Source organism: Actinia tenebrosa, unplaced genomic scaffold (genome assembly GCF_029948245.1).
Source record: "Actinia tenebrosa isolate PJP-AT-01 unplaced genomic scaffold, QUT_ActTen_1.0 PGA_scaffold17__23_contigs__length_9995812, whole genome shotgun sequence".
Lineage (NCBI taxonomy): Eukaryota > Metazoa > Cnidaria > Anthozoa > Actiniaria > Actiniidae > Actinia > Actinia tenebrosa.
In genome coordinates this window covers 2,968,856-2,983,484 of record NW_028292577.1, presented here as the reverse complement: position 1 = coordinate 2,983,484, position 14,629 = coordinate 2,968,856, and the positions used below count along the sequence as shown (strand labels likewise).

Below are 14,629 nucleotides of genomic sequence, written 5' to 3'. Positions count from 1 at the left end.
CAAGCCCGTGGTGGGCAAGCTAACCACGCATTCCTTGACAACAATAAGACTTTGAGTGGCGAAGCTTAGCGATACCAAGACTATACTGACCGTTTTTAACCTTTGTTCTGTCTGGTCTGACCCGATATTCCGTATAAAGTTGAAAGAAGGGTTTTTTTATCGTTGGCGATAATTTTTATCATAAAGATTGGCCGCAAAAGAGAGTTTTTTGTCTTTATTCTGGTCGCCGTGGACAGAAGACGCGTGTGCAAATGGCGGAATTCTCAGGTATGTTTATGACTCATTCAAACCCCGATTTAACATCAAAATTTCTATTCAATTGTCAAGATTCTTTTGAAATGAATGTAGATATACCTACAGATCCTCTTATACTAATAAAAACTCATATTTGCTAGCATTTGAGGCCTGATTTTTGTTTTAAAACTCGAGGTGTGATATCTTCGCCGACTGCTGGCGGCAACAATTTATAGACTGTTTCTGCGCTTAAAATGCTTCTCGAATTTAATTTATCTTCGAATTTAATGATTCCAGATGAATTGACTGATATATCGAGACTTCCTGAGCTTACATTTGGAGATGTGGAGGAATATGCGCGAAAGGAGTCCGGCTGTTCAAGCACCACGAAGGCCTACAAATTTTGTGCCGAACCAGGCTATTTGCATAACATTAAAGGTAAGATGTTTTTAAACTTTGTATGATGATTTTTATATGTTTCTAAGACATGTGTATGTTTACAACTTTTAATTTAATTCATATCTTGTGATATTCATTCTAGTGCGCTATTCGCAAGAGAAAGCTAAACTGAATTCAAGATGTTATCGATCGATGAAGAAAAGCGAGTCTCCACACACTCTTGAAGCTGACATAGATTTGGCATCCAAGTCAATAAAGGGCCGTTCTTCGTGTGTAGCTGGTGTTGGGGGGTTCTGTCACCATGTTGTTGGATTACTGTTTTACATGGCACATTGTAAGACACTTGGGTACAAGGCCATACCAGATGAGTTGACCTGCACCAGCATTCCCCAAAGGTGGAGTGTGCCAAGAGAAAGAAAAATTGCCAACAAGCCTGTACAAGATCTTATGGTCAAAAAGCCCAGGCAAGGTGCAGACTATTCGAAGTTCATAAAGAGCACCCTTTATTCGCCAGCAGAAGCTTACCCTATAATGCCAAATGAACAACTAAGTGGACTTGAGCCACAGCCACTGATGCCAACAATAGCCTATGATAACAATACTTTACCATCTATTGCCATGGTAGCAAGTAAATTTGGGAAAGTCCCTAAAGGGTCAGTACTGTCTTATCAGCAAAAACTGTCCAATGAATATGTCATAAATGACAATTTTAGTCCACAATTTCCAGCATTACCACTGGAGAATTCACAAGAAAGGATTACAAATAACTACCTCATCTGTTTACCTGAGCAGAAACTCGTAGGCCTTAACTCTATCAGTGTGACACTGGACCAAGCTGTTGAGATAGAACACAAGACACTCTCACAGTCAGCAAGTCAGCTATGGTATTCTCTGCGCGAAAAGAGAATCACTGCAAGCAAATTTGGGCTAGTGGCTAAAAGGCAATCTGGTTTCGATAATCTAGTGAAACAACTCAACCCTACGAAGAGAGTGGTTACACCTGATATGCAACGTGGAATCGATATGGAGCCAAAAGCAGTAGAGATATATGCAAATGTTGCAAAGGAAGGAAAAGTGAATATATATCCTTCTGGATTAATTATCAACCCTTTCTGCCCTTGGCTTGGCGCTTCACCAGATCGCAAAGTATACGACTTTGATGCTGAGGATGCAGGCCTTTTGCCCTTTGGACTCCTTGAGGTGAAAGTTCCCAAGGAGGGTACTAGAGACTTCAGCACAGTATTTTACATAGAAAAAGGACTTGATGGCCAACTTATGCTCAAAAGAAACCACCAGTACTATCACCAAGTTCAGTGTCAAATGGCTTTGACTGGATTAGATTGGTGTGACTTTTTTAGCTACATTAATGACTCTGTATATCATTGTGAAAGGATTTTATTTGATCAAGACTTTTTTGAACAAAGTAAAGACAAGGTTGACAGTTTTTATTTCAATTATTATTTAAGATAATAGTAACAATTTTGTAAAATACTTGATTTCTTCACAGGCTAAGTAAAACCATTAATTGTCACAAATGTTTTGGTTTATTAAAAGTTATGCATTAAAGTTAATTGTCAACTGAGTGAGAACTAGCAGTACTTTTTGTATTTTTAATAAGTGGGCCTTGAAAATTAGTTAATAAACAAATGACAGTATATATTTGTGGGACAGTACCCAACATGTTCAGTGGTACAGCTGAATCAAAAATACGCAGTCTAGAACTGCATGCAGCTTCTCTTTTGTTGAAAAAAACGCAGAGAATACATTTTAGGCAGAATGTTTCATGAATGAGCATAGCATGGTGTATGTATACATCTAATTGGAAAAAATGTAGTTGGGTTCGATATGGTCACATCATCGAAGCTAAGATCATTACATGTATATGAAAATGATTGTAATTGCATATATTTCACATTAATACTACCATTTTAGATATATATCATGGACTTACATTGTATGAGAATCAAAAAAATTAAAAATTTGTCAAATAATAATTCATTCAACAATTTTTTTTATTAACAGTTCTTATTAATAGTAACAATAAAAGTATAACGTGTACTTATTTTACGGGTTTATGCTTCCAAGTGTAACATTGCACTTTGTTTGCTATTTAGAAATCTTTAAAATGTAATTGTATGTAAGTTATGGAACTGTAACTCAAGTATTCTAAGTTAATTAACTTGATCTGTATAACTATTTAACATGTTTTTGATAGTGTAATGTTTCTTTTTTTTTTTTTTGTAGCAAATTTATTTATAATAGAAATTGGGTAATGGTTTTTGTAGAGTCATCTAGAATCATTTGCTTGAAATCTGATTGCAGCAGTAGTTTTCTCAACTCAACAAGTTCAATGGTATCAATGTTTGTGTCAATGTTGATTGAGGCTAGGAAGCTTTGCAATGCATCATTGAAACATGTGTAGTTTTGAAGTTTTCCTGTTTTTGATTTTATCATCAACTGGCCCACAAGCTTGTTGTTGCAATTTTCCTCTAGTGTGGTCATTTGACAGTTTTGACATGTGATCATGCCATCTGATGCTGATTCTTTAAGACAACTATTGCAAGCTATGCATGCTAGCTCTCTCTTGAGTTTTGCTCCAACACATTTACCTTCAGTGATGTTTAAGGCAAGGGTTATGTCTTCAGTATTCATGCTAATATCTTGGATGTCACCTTGTAGCTGGATGGTGGTTTCTTCATTTGTACTCAGGTACTTGACATCATTGAATGATCTAATTTTGATATTCTTGAAGTTATATGTCTTTCCACACTCCACTACATCAATAAGGTGTTCCCATAGTGTTAATTTTATTGTATTAGTATGATCAGCAATTAGGCAATCAGCTTTCATTAGCTGCTTTCCTTTGTAAAAAATTGGTTGTTTGTTGTCTTCTTTACTCATAACTTTGGCTGTAACATCAATAGTTTTGAACACATCACCATCAAATGCTTGCTGAACATTGTAGACTGTAGATGCTACAGTTGGATTGTGCTCAAAATCTATCATAGTTGGGGTAATTTTGGCCATTTTAACGATTTTGTATTCTTCCAACGAGTCAGTGAAACTGGTGCTTGGTAATCGTTTGACTCCACTAATTTTTACAGGCGACTTGGAGCTATAAGCTTGTTGCAAAGTGGTTCGTTTTTTTGTTTCATAGCATACTGCTCTAACTTTGGTTGTGTCATCTGTCTGAACAAGGCAGACAAAATATGGTGACTTTTTAGCGTTCTTGATGGAACTAAGAGTATGGATGTAACCCTGTAGTTCAACATCTGCAAATTCAAATAGAAAGAAATGTTTTTTCAATATCTCTTTCAAAATGATAATTTAAAAGAATTGTTTACTGTAAGCTTTGGAAGATAGTTTATTAATACAAGGAGTGCAATAGCAAAATCGATACATTTTAATCAAATATTTGTGTTAAGGGTTCTGACTATTTAAGTGAAAAAGGTTTCTCTTTTTAAGATATGTTATAGATAATTTATCTCTGGATGGAAAAACGAAATGAAAAGTGTATAGTTCTGTGCCCGTTTTTGAGATAATTAATTTTGAATAGAATTAATTTTGAATAGAATTAATTTTGAATAGAATTAATTTTGAATAGAATTAATTTTGAATAGAACCATGTTCTGTTGGTTTTGGAGAAAAATGGCAAAAAATACATTTTGCACAAAAAATTTAAAATTCAATAATCAATAAAGCAATAATTGTGATATTCTCAGAAAATAGAAAGTAGACATCAGTCCTTACAAATATGGGAAACTAAACCATGTACAAATTATTAAAAAATGTTCAGAATGTACAGTTTTGTATTCTACATTGAGTTAAAATCCCTTTCAAAAGTGAAAGGAAAACCACTTATCGGTTTTTTATATCTAAAAGTTATCACGATTTTCTCAAACTGCACGAAAAGATGGAATTTTACTTTATAGATTTTGTATGTAACATAAGATTACAGAGTGAGAAGTGTTTAATGTGTGCAATTGCTTCCATTTAGAAGGAGCTAAAAATAAGCTGGCTATGTCTGCTTACTTTGAGAGGTAGGTGGTGTGGTGGGCACTTGGGCTCCTGATGGTGATGCTGCATGGACTTGGGCTGTCGGTGGTGGTGTAGTGGGGACTTTGGGTTTTGATGGTAGTGTAGCAGGGACTTCAGCTGCTGTCTTTGGGACTTGGGCTTTTGATGGTGGTGTAGTGGGGACTTTGGCTTTTGATGGTGGTGTAGCAGGGACTTTAGCTCCTGTCTTTGGGACTTGGGCTCTTGATGGTTTTGTATTGCAGACTTTGGCTCTTGAAGGTGGTGTAGAAGAAGGAATTTTCTTACATTTTGATGTGGGCTTTTCCAGTTTAATAATATATTTAGTGAAGTGATATTAGTGTTATACATTGTGGTTTCAAATTCCATTTCCTAGATGCTATTTGATTCATGCGTAAATGGGCATCAATTCACACCCGAATGACCTTCGATTTACTCTGAACATCACTCAGACTATCATTCATTTTATCACTAAAGTTGATAGCATAGCTGCTTTGCACGCACAATGAGAACATGCGAAAAATGATCAAAATTGAAACATAAATATTGAATCTAAAATTTTATCTCAAGTATATGTTTAGGGTGAGACAAACATAAACAATAGAATGGAAATACCATATCAGTGTAATAGTTAATAGGATATCAATAAGCTAATCATCAATTTGTATTGGAACAGTTTATCAAAAGACAAATGGCTTTGTGATCTGAAAAATAGGTCTCTAAAATTTGAAAGCTTGTTTGTGGTTCAGGTAAGTTGGTATATATATGATCAATACAAGTATTGCTATCTGTAGTAATACATGTAACTAACTGTCTATAACAATTGTGTCTGATAAAGAAATTATATAGTGGTTTACATTTGAAATTATTAAACCAGTTGGCATTAAAGTCTCCTATAAATACATTAACTTCAGTTTGTAGTGATTCTAGAGTATGTTTGAGTGTACTACATGTGTTTTTTATTGATCCTGCATGTGATCTATAGATTCCTACAATTGTAACATAAGGAATGACCATGAACCTTAAAATTGTTATTTCTACACCATTTCTGTTCTCACAATATGGATATCCTGGATAATAGTCAAGACGGCTATAAACTGCTGTCCCTCCAAAAGGCCGTACATTTGATGGATTTCCTGGAGGCGCATCATTTCTAAACAAGCTGTATTTGTCATCACTCAACAAGTACGAATCATCATTATCAAGTTCAATAAATCTTGTTTCTGCAAAAATATTAACATCTGTACTTGTATAATTCATATCTGTGGATATATCTTGAATGTGCTTGTGTAATGATCTTGCATTAAGATAACAGATTTTCACAGTATTTTGAGGTGCACAATATATAGGTTTTACTGAAAGAGATAACTGTCCTTCAGTTCTTAAACGATGCATTTCTACTTGGACGTCATCACTTACAGCAATTTTGTCTTCACGGAGATCTGAGACATAAAGACCATCTATAGTTGTTACTCTACTCAATCCTACATAGTGTATGTGAGGAATTGCTCGTTTTGTTTCAAAATTAACTACAACCTTCGTTTCAGTATCACCTTGTGATCTATGTATAGTTTTGGCAGCAGCAGGTCTTAATGGAAATTGTTTTCTTACAACTTGCACAGATCTTGTTCTGCCTATGGCAAACTGTGTAGTAACAGGTTTGATTGGTGTCCATGTTGGTTCAATACCATTGACATATAGCTGTCTATTATCATGTCTGGTTTTTTGACCAACATCAGCATGGTCAAACTGAACCCATATTATACCTGATGGTTTATCAGGGTGATGTATTTGTATTAGTTTGATAACATTACCAGCACCATTGGTCATACCATCATCTGTTCTAGTATTAAGAGATATCTCTGTTCTTTCTCCTACTGCTACATGTAGTACAGAATGCAGCTGTTTAGTTTTCCTAGGATCAGTAGGTACTTGTTTTAATACTTTATCTCTGAGTTCCTGAGTCTCAACTCCAACTACACTCTCATGAGCTTTAATAGAATACTTGGTGCCTGATAGTGCATTGTGAGCTCTGTCATTGAAATTATTCACTTTTGCATTTTGAATGAACAAATGTGGAGCATCTTTTGGATAGCTTGAACTAGTTGCAGAAATACATCTATCCTTTAATTTTGCAATGTCTACTTTAGTGTGATTACCTTCTCTTAATCTATTCAATAATTCAGCAAAGTCTTTGTTTTCTCTTTGTCTCATTATTTGCTGGAGTTCAAACATTTTAAAAAGATCTTTCCATACATTAGGTGCAAGAACACCATACTCATCATTATCCATGTCTTTGAATATATAACCATCCATTACAGGCTGTAGTTGGAACAAATCTCCTATACCAACAATACTAACACCACCAAATGGTAGTGAGCTTCCCTTGATGTCCTTAAGTCTATTATATATTTGAACATTGAACATTGTGTTCCCCACCATGGATATTTCATCAATGAATATAAGTTTAATTCCACCAAGGTGACATCTTATTGTGTTCATTCTACTTGAATCAAGACTTTTATATCTCTTTAATGACTGACAGGCTGGTATTGCTAGAGCACTATGAATAGTATTTCCCTTTATATTGTATGCTGCTTTCCCTGTAGGTGCTAACATTAATACATTTGCTTCATTAAAGTTAATACCTGGTCTGGTGTTATAGTATTTCAATGCAGCCTGATACAAGGCTTTTGTAACATGTGATTTACCTACACCTGCACCGCCACTCAGGAAACAGTAAAATGCTTCATCTGATGTTTTTATCAAATGCAGCACATGATAGAAAAACTCTTTTTGCTGTTTATTTAATGTTTGAACCATATGTCTGTATTCGTCATCTGGGAGTTCATTCATTATGAGAGGTTCAGTATTATCAACTGATGGTATTCCCAAATCATCTGATAAGTTATAGTTTCCTGAAAAGTCAGGATGTAAGTCCTGATTACCTTCTGCTTGATCCTGCTGTTCAATATTCTGTGTACTAGGTGCTATTTCATCATACCTGTCCTCTATTCTACTCATATCCTGCTGAATTTCATTGAAGTCTTCATTACAAACAGCATATTGCTTCATTTGTTCTTTAATCATGTTAGAGACTGACATAAAGCGATCTTTATATGATGAAAAATTTCCTATTAAGTCAGTGTCCTCATTTCTCCATGGAGTAAAGAGCTCACGATAATGTTTTTCTGGTTCAGTTTGCACATTAAACCATACACTTCGTACTATCCGAGCTTTTGTTCGTTTTTTGGTCTTAGAATTTGATGTATTTGAGCAATCATCATCATCATCATCATTTTGATTATCATCAATAAATGTTTCCAATGGAAGGCCATCAATGTCCACTTCATTTGTTGGTTTTACATATGGTTTGATATTAGATTTATCATACCATGCAGCCCAGTCTGCTAGTGTCAAATTTTCATGTTTTTTTGGACGTTTACAATATCTTTTGAGCAAACCACTAGTATAGATTTCTTCACCGTCATCTTCCATACTCTTAATATCATCTATTGGTTTTAAAAGCTCCACCCTCTCATCAGGAGGTGAAGTATTTATGAACATGATTTGCCTAGATGCTTTTCTCATGGGTAATTGTAAGACTATATACACTGCTTCTTGTGCACTTATTTCAACATTATTTAGAAATTTACTTCCAATATCTCTAACTTGCATTTTTATGTTATGATTCCCTTGTCTAGCTTCAGTACAAGCTTGCCGCAAAAGTTCACTCATACCTTTTTGAGCTTTTGATATGTAATTTACTATATATACAGCACAAGCATACACATCTAATACATACTGTATGTCCATATTAGCTCTCCATGCAGTAAGAAAGGCAGGATTATAATTGTTTATACGAACTTCATTAGGATTTCTTTTCAAAAACACTGTAGGAGTATTTACATAGGAGCTAATAGCAAGCAAATAGTTTTCCTCAGTTATATTCAAATTAGCCAATAACTGATCAATTGACATATCTTCATCTTCTTTGAGGTCATTCAAATAACTTTTAATAGATTTCCAATTATCTTTATGTATTTTCGTTTCACTATCTGGTGTTTCTTTGTCCAGAGGATGAATTATCATTGTTTGCCTCATTGCAGGTTGTGGATAGTTGAATCTACAAGGACTGCTTGTATTCTTACGACATGTATGTGAATGTCTATGTATCTGTCTATTAACAAGATTCAATAATTGTGGATTATCTACTGGTTTATGACAGGAGATGATTTTATCAATGAACACTGTTACTTTTGTATCACTATCTACTTGAAACTGTGGAGCTCCTTCAAGCCATATTAGCATGTGAATGTGAGGTGATCCTCTTTGTTGATATTCAACTCTATAAAACCAGTCAGATATTTTACCTAAAGGTTTAGCAGAATTCAAGAGAAAGTTTGTCAAAAACTGATTTACTTGATAGTCAAAATGCCTGGCACATGTTACAGGGTCACTTTGAATTAAATGGCATCTATCCTCCCAGTTAAAATTCTCTATTTGTTCGTCAGTATATTGCTTTTTATCAACTAGTTCTCCAAGGATTCTGGGTAAGTGTAACCACTGTGTTTCAGCTGATGAGAAACTACAAAATAATGTAGCAGGACCCAGCTGCCTTATCATTGCAAATAAATCCCTTTTAGCTTTCTCAAAATATGGAGGTGAGCCTCTCAATGCATTTAGAAATTTATACCCTTCATCATGACGGATTAATCTGTCTAAAGCTCCTTGCTGTTTCAATTGCCCTGCTTTAATATTTTTATTATTTCCTTTGCATTTTCTAAGGGCAATATGTGATTTTCCTAGAAGGATTTTCATTTGTAGCTTCTTTGTTTTATAGAAAATATTTTCAATACACATGGCAGCTCGTCTATCTGACCGTCTTAGTTCTGACTTACAAATATCACTATAAGTAACTTTGACTTTTCGCTGTTTAGTTTCTAGTCGTGCTTGTCCAAGAAATATTCCAGGATATGCTAACTCCTCACAATACTTATCTCCAAAAATACAGCAGTTAATTCAACTTCGTCTTCATTTAATTCATCATTATCATCTAAATTTACAGCAGTGGTATCACTGGAGGCATGATTTTCATCTGATTGTGAATGCAAGTTGTTGTCATCGCCATCATTATCACATTGTGTAGCTTCAATACTGTATTTATTAAGCCAATCATTATTGAAAACCATCCCTTCATCTCTGTATAAACTGCTATTTGTCAATAACCATTTTGCTGCTTGAATGACCTTGTGTGCTCTTATATTTAAAGATAATGCTGAACTTTTATACTGGAGTTTCCTTTTTAAATTGACTTTGATAGTAGTTGTCTGGCTGTTTAATCTTGGTAACATACTTACTGTGTGACTCACATCTGCAGGTACATTAACAATATTTCCAAGTATCTTAAGTTGTTTTCCTCTTGGAGCTTGCATTAATTTTTGAAATGCTATTCTTGGTGCCAGTAATCTACATTCTAATTCGTTTAATTCAAAGAAGTCTGGTTTGTCTGGAAACACCATACCATTAGCTACAGCACATGGTGGAATTTTACTTTTAATTAAATGATTATTACATGTTTTACAAATCCACTCCTTGTTATCAACACTTTTTTTATTGCAAAGATATTTGTCAATATCAGGATTGGAGTACCTAAGTTTATCAGCATTAATTACACTATGTCTATACCACATCTGCTCACAAGAAGTACAAATGTACAGTGGACCTTGTTTCACTGCATCATGGAATTTCTTAATTGATAATTCAATGGAGACAGCAGATGCTCTATAATTTTTCTGCCATTCATTGCAATTGTTGCTTTTCTCTTTAAATTTCTGAGCTTTTCTATAATTTCTCAAGTATTCATTACGTTTTACTTTTTTCTCTGGTGCTAAAGATGCTCTATAATTTCTCTGGTATTCATTATGTTTTGCTTTTTTCTCTGGTGACGCCATTGCTGATCGATAATAATTCTGGTATTCATTGCACTTGTTTTTCTTTTGACACTTCTGAGCTTTTCTATTATTTTTCAGACTAATATTGAATAGTTTTCACTATTTATTATTTCATCATTGCTTTCATTTGAATTATGATGAATTAAAGCTGAAGATGTCGAAACATAATGCCTTTCACCAATGTGTCCTATAAATATTGATCTAGAAGTTTGTAATAAATTTTGATGTGCACATTCAACCAATGTTAATTCAGAAAAATTTCGATTTGATTCTATGATGTGAATCTTTAAGTTCATTGCATCAGCCACTGCTTGTATTACAATATTATCAGCCCATGTACCTTGCTTAGACATATCAGCTAAATACTGTGCCCATGAAAAACCAACTACACTTTCTATGAATCTTTCAGGATTTTCACTTAAATACCTAACTGCTATAGCTCTGACTTCAGTATGATGACTTGAATCACTGTACAACTGATGTGATATCGACTTAAATAAACAATCTCCTCCACCACCAATATCTAATGGTCTTAGTCCATGTCTTAACATTCTATAGTTGAACATAAAATTAGGGTCACTAAGAGAAAACCCTGTGGTAGTATTATAATTGTTGGGACCAGGATTCAATTGAATATCACCAGATAGTAATATACTTTCTTTGGGTAAATTATGAGTCACTATTGCTTTGTTTGTTGTCATAAAGTAGTAAGTATAGAAACTATCTTGTCTCTGAACATATCTCAATTTCCATTGCTTGTAATTTTTAGCAATATTATATAAAACAGATGAAATAGGTACTTTTTTTGTAAGTACTTTCTTGCACTTGCTTCTTAGCTTTCTAGTTTTCAGTAAATGAAGAGTTTTTCCAAGTGGTATTCTAGATGGCTCTCTATGTCTTACTCTTCGACTTATTTGTTTCGAACATGATCGAGAATGTCTATGTGTTATTGTACATGGCAACTTGCTTAACTTGGACTTGTCCTTGGGCTTATTATAAGCATTTACTCTATTTACAGATGCATTGCAATGAGTAGTTAAGTTGTGACACTCAGAACCAGGCACAGCTTTCACAAACGCACTTAACGAATTGCGTAACTCCAAACCTTTCTGTTGGTTGCAAAAATCTTTTGTCCAATCGGATTCATTTTTGTTTGAATTAACATGATACGTCTCCCGAGGGAGATCGTTTATTGCCCCATTTCTGGGTTGATAGGTTTTGCATTTCGTGCGGAGTTTATTTGCTCCCTGAACGGGATTTTTTGCTCCCATAAAGGGAATTTTAGCTCCCATAAAGGGAATTTTAGCTCCCCGAGGGGAATATAGCTCTTGAAAAGAGTTAAAGAGCGCCAGGTTCTGGTTCTTTGATCGGTCGCCGTAATCTGGGTCTTCATGCTTTGATACGATCCGCGTTCTCTTTGCACGTAAACGCGAAAAATTGTCCAAAATCCTGAAAAGATCTCCAGCAAACACTTTTTCACAGATGCGTAGAAAACTGTGCCTGATTCTTGATGCAAAAGAGGATAAAAACATTGTATGAAATAGATGTACTCACGTTAGTTGAAGACTTCAACGGAGAGCGAAGAAAAAGCACATGGTAACCATATGACAATCGATAACAAGTCGGAGCCCCCACGTGAAACGATGTATGGTCGCCAAAGGTCGGAGGATCGTAGAATAATCCGAAAAAACACAAAAATAACACAAAATAATAGTAAAAATACACAACAAAAACAAATATATCAATTTCAATCAGGTTTGTTCGCCTTTAATCCAAGTTCCATTTCCTAGATGCTATTTGATTCGCGCGTAAATGAGCACCGATTCACACCCGAATGACCTGCGATTTACTCCGAATATCACTCAGTCTATCACTCAGTCTATCACCAACTCGATAGCATAGCTGCTTCGCATCTACGATGAGAAGCTGCAAAAATGTGATACTCTTTTATACGCCTTATAGCTCTTTCAACATGAATTCTTAATTTGGCAATGGTTTTTGTTTCTTTTACATCTTTGACGGAAAACTGACTCTGGCTTTGCAGAAATGGGGGAATGTTGTTTTTTGCACCCTTTGCTTCAACCAAATCGTCGATGTCAAATCCTTTGTCTGCCATGACAACATCATCTTTTTCTAATAGATCTAGCACTCCACTGCATCTAGTGATTTCTTTATCGGAAACCCCCCCAGTATAGAGTGAGGAAACAAAAGTAATAGCACCATGTGGAGAAATACCAACAAGGCCCTTTAAAGTGGTGTTGCTCTTATATGAGGAGTACAACTGTGATTGCAAAAGCAATGATGATGGTGTTTGCACATATATCTCAGTACAATCAAGTATAACCCTAGTTTTAGGATATAGGTCTTTAAAAACCTGGGGCATATGTAAATCGATCATTTCCCTTGAGGGCCATATCGGTTGGGTACCCAGTACAAAATACAAATAATTCGCCCATCTTGTAACTTTTCTACTAACTGATGAAATGCTGATATTGAATCTGTGTGCTAAATCCTGAGCAAACAAACCTAGTCGTATTCTTACTAAAAACAGAAAAAATTCATCAATCAAAAGTAAGCTTCTTGCAGGCCTGCTTTGCAGGGAGCTTATAGAATAAACATAGCTCATGTGTTGTGCTGTAGGTTCAATAAACCTAAAGAAATTACATAAATGTTGATACGAAAGAAAACCTGTATAAAACTTAATGTCATCATTATCATTTGAAAATCTCTCGGTACCAAACTTATATAATTTAGGAAATTCAACTTGTGCTCTAAGCTCTTCTATTTCTTTCTGAGCATCTTTGTAAGCTTCCCTCAGTGTTTCTAGTTCCCCAGGCTCATCAACTTCTTCAGTGTAAGGGCCAGCAGAAGATTCTGAAGGGGACATTGCTTGATGGTAAGTTTCCTCATCATCACTTTCATCAGTCTGTGTGCCACTGTAAAATAAACAAAGTTTTACTTTTGGTTTTTATAACGATGAACGCATGATAACTTGTTTTTGCATTTAGTTCCCCCCTTCCTATAGCAGGGGTACACTAAGACCACGTACCTATCAACATGTATTATTTTTCTTCTTTGTTTTATGGGACCTCTCCATTCAAAAACAGAAGGAACAACACCAGACTTAAGGTTTCTTTTTCTTTTAGCACTTAGAGGGCGGTAATCACTTTCAAGAGAGTGCCTGGAGCAAACTCTTGTGTTACCTGTAATCTACAAAACAAAAACACTGTATTATTAAGATTATTTGGTATACCGTCTCCACTATTTACTGTAAATATTTTACCTTAAAAGAGGTCCCTTCGTCTCTTCTGATCTTTGAGATCCACTCTGCCTTTAATGATGTGTCTTTTGGAAATCGATGGAAGGAAAGCTCTTGGTTGTAGCGAGAATCGCCGGTACACTTTGGGACACAACAATGTTGACGAGAGAGTGTAAGCTTCGTAGTAAGCTTCGTTGCATCTTCATGTCCACTATCTATACCATTAACATGAGATGTAAGCTCAGGAAGTCTCGATATATCAGTCAATTCATCTGGAATCATTAAATTCGAAGATAAATTAAATTCGAGAAGCATTTTATGCACAAAAACAGTCTATAAATTGTTGCCGCCAGCAGTCGGCGAAGATATCACACCTCGAGTTTTAAAACGAAAATCAGGCCTCAAATGCTAGCAAATATGAGTTTTTATTAGTATAAGAGGATCTGTAGGTATATCTACATTCATTTCAAAAGAATCTTGACAATTGAAGAGAAATTTTGATGTTAAATCGGGGTTTGAATGAGTCATAAACATACCTGAGAATTCCGCCATTTGCACACGCGTCTTCTGTCCACGGCGACCAGAATAAAGACAAAAAACTCTCTTTTGCGGCCAATCTTTATGATAAAAATTATCGCCAACGATAAAAAAACACTTCTTTCAACTTTATACGGAATATCGGGTCAAACCAGATAGAACAAAGGTTAAAAACAGTCAGTATAGTCTTGGTATCGCTAAGCTTCGCCAC

General features: G+C 35.1%; 5 protein-coding genes and 1 pseudogene across 5 annotated transcripts in view; 1 reads left to right on the top strand and 5 right to left on the bottom strand.

Moving 5' to 3' along the window:
* The window catches only part of LOC116289502 (armadillo repeat-containing protein 7), a 60,338-nt gene that overhangs the window by 8,211 nt on the left and 37,498 nt on the right, over positions 1–14,629 (bottom strand). The window lies entirely within an intron of this gene.
* LOC148910223 (uncharacterized) lies at positions 157–2,132 on the top strand. Its single transcript, XM_089031965.1, has 3 exons — positions 157–267; positions 532–672; positions 776–2,132. The coding sequence occupies exons 1-3, from the start codon at positions 252–254 to the stop codon at positions 2,101–2,103; spliced, it is 1,485 nt and encodes a 494-aa protein (XP_088888091.1). The 5' UTR covers positions 157–251; the 3' UTR covers positions 2,104–2,132.
* LOC116289504 (uncharacterized) lies at positions 2,741–12,383 on the bottom strand. Its single transcript, XM_089032061.1, has 3 exons — positions 12,177–12,383; positions 4,666–4,969; positions 2,741–3,905 (listed from the first exon to the last, which is right to left on the bottom strand). Exon 3 carries the CDS (start codon positions 3,658–3,660, stop codon positions 2,887–2,889), a length of 774 nt encoding a protein of 257 aa, XP_088888187.1. The 5' UTR covers positions 3,661–3,905; positions 4,666–4,969; positions 12,177–12,383; the 3' UTR covers positions 2,741–2,886.
* LOC116289766 (uncharacterized) lies at positions 5,326–8,282 on the bottom strand. The gene has a single exon (XM_031696707.2). It carries the CDS (start codon positions 8,257–8,259, stop codon positions 5,326–5,328), a length of 2,934 nt encoding a protein of 977 aa, XP_031552567.2. The 5' UTR covers positions 8,260–8,282.
* LOC148910222 (uncharacterized) lies at positions 8,399–10,659 on the bottom strand (annotated as a pseudogene).
* Positions 10,697–12,154, bottom strand: LOC148910221 (uncharacterized). Its single transcript, XM_089031964.1, has one exon. The coding sequence runs from the start codon at positions 12,152–12,154 to the stop codon at positions 10,697–10,699; it is 1,458 nt and encodes a 485-aa protein (XP_088888090.1).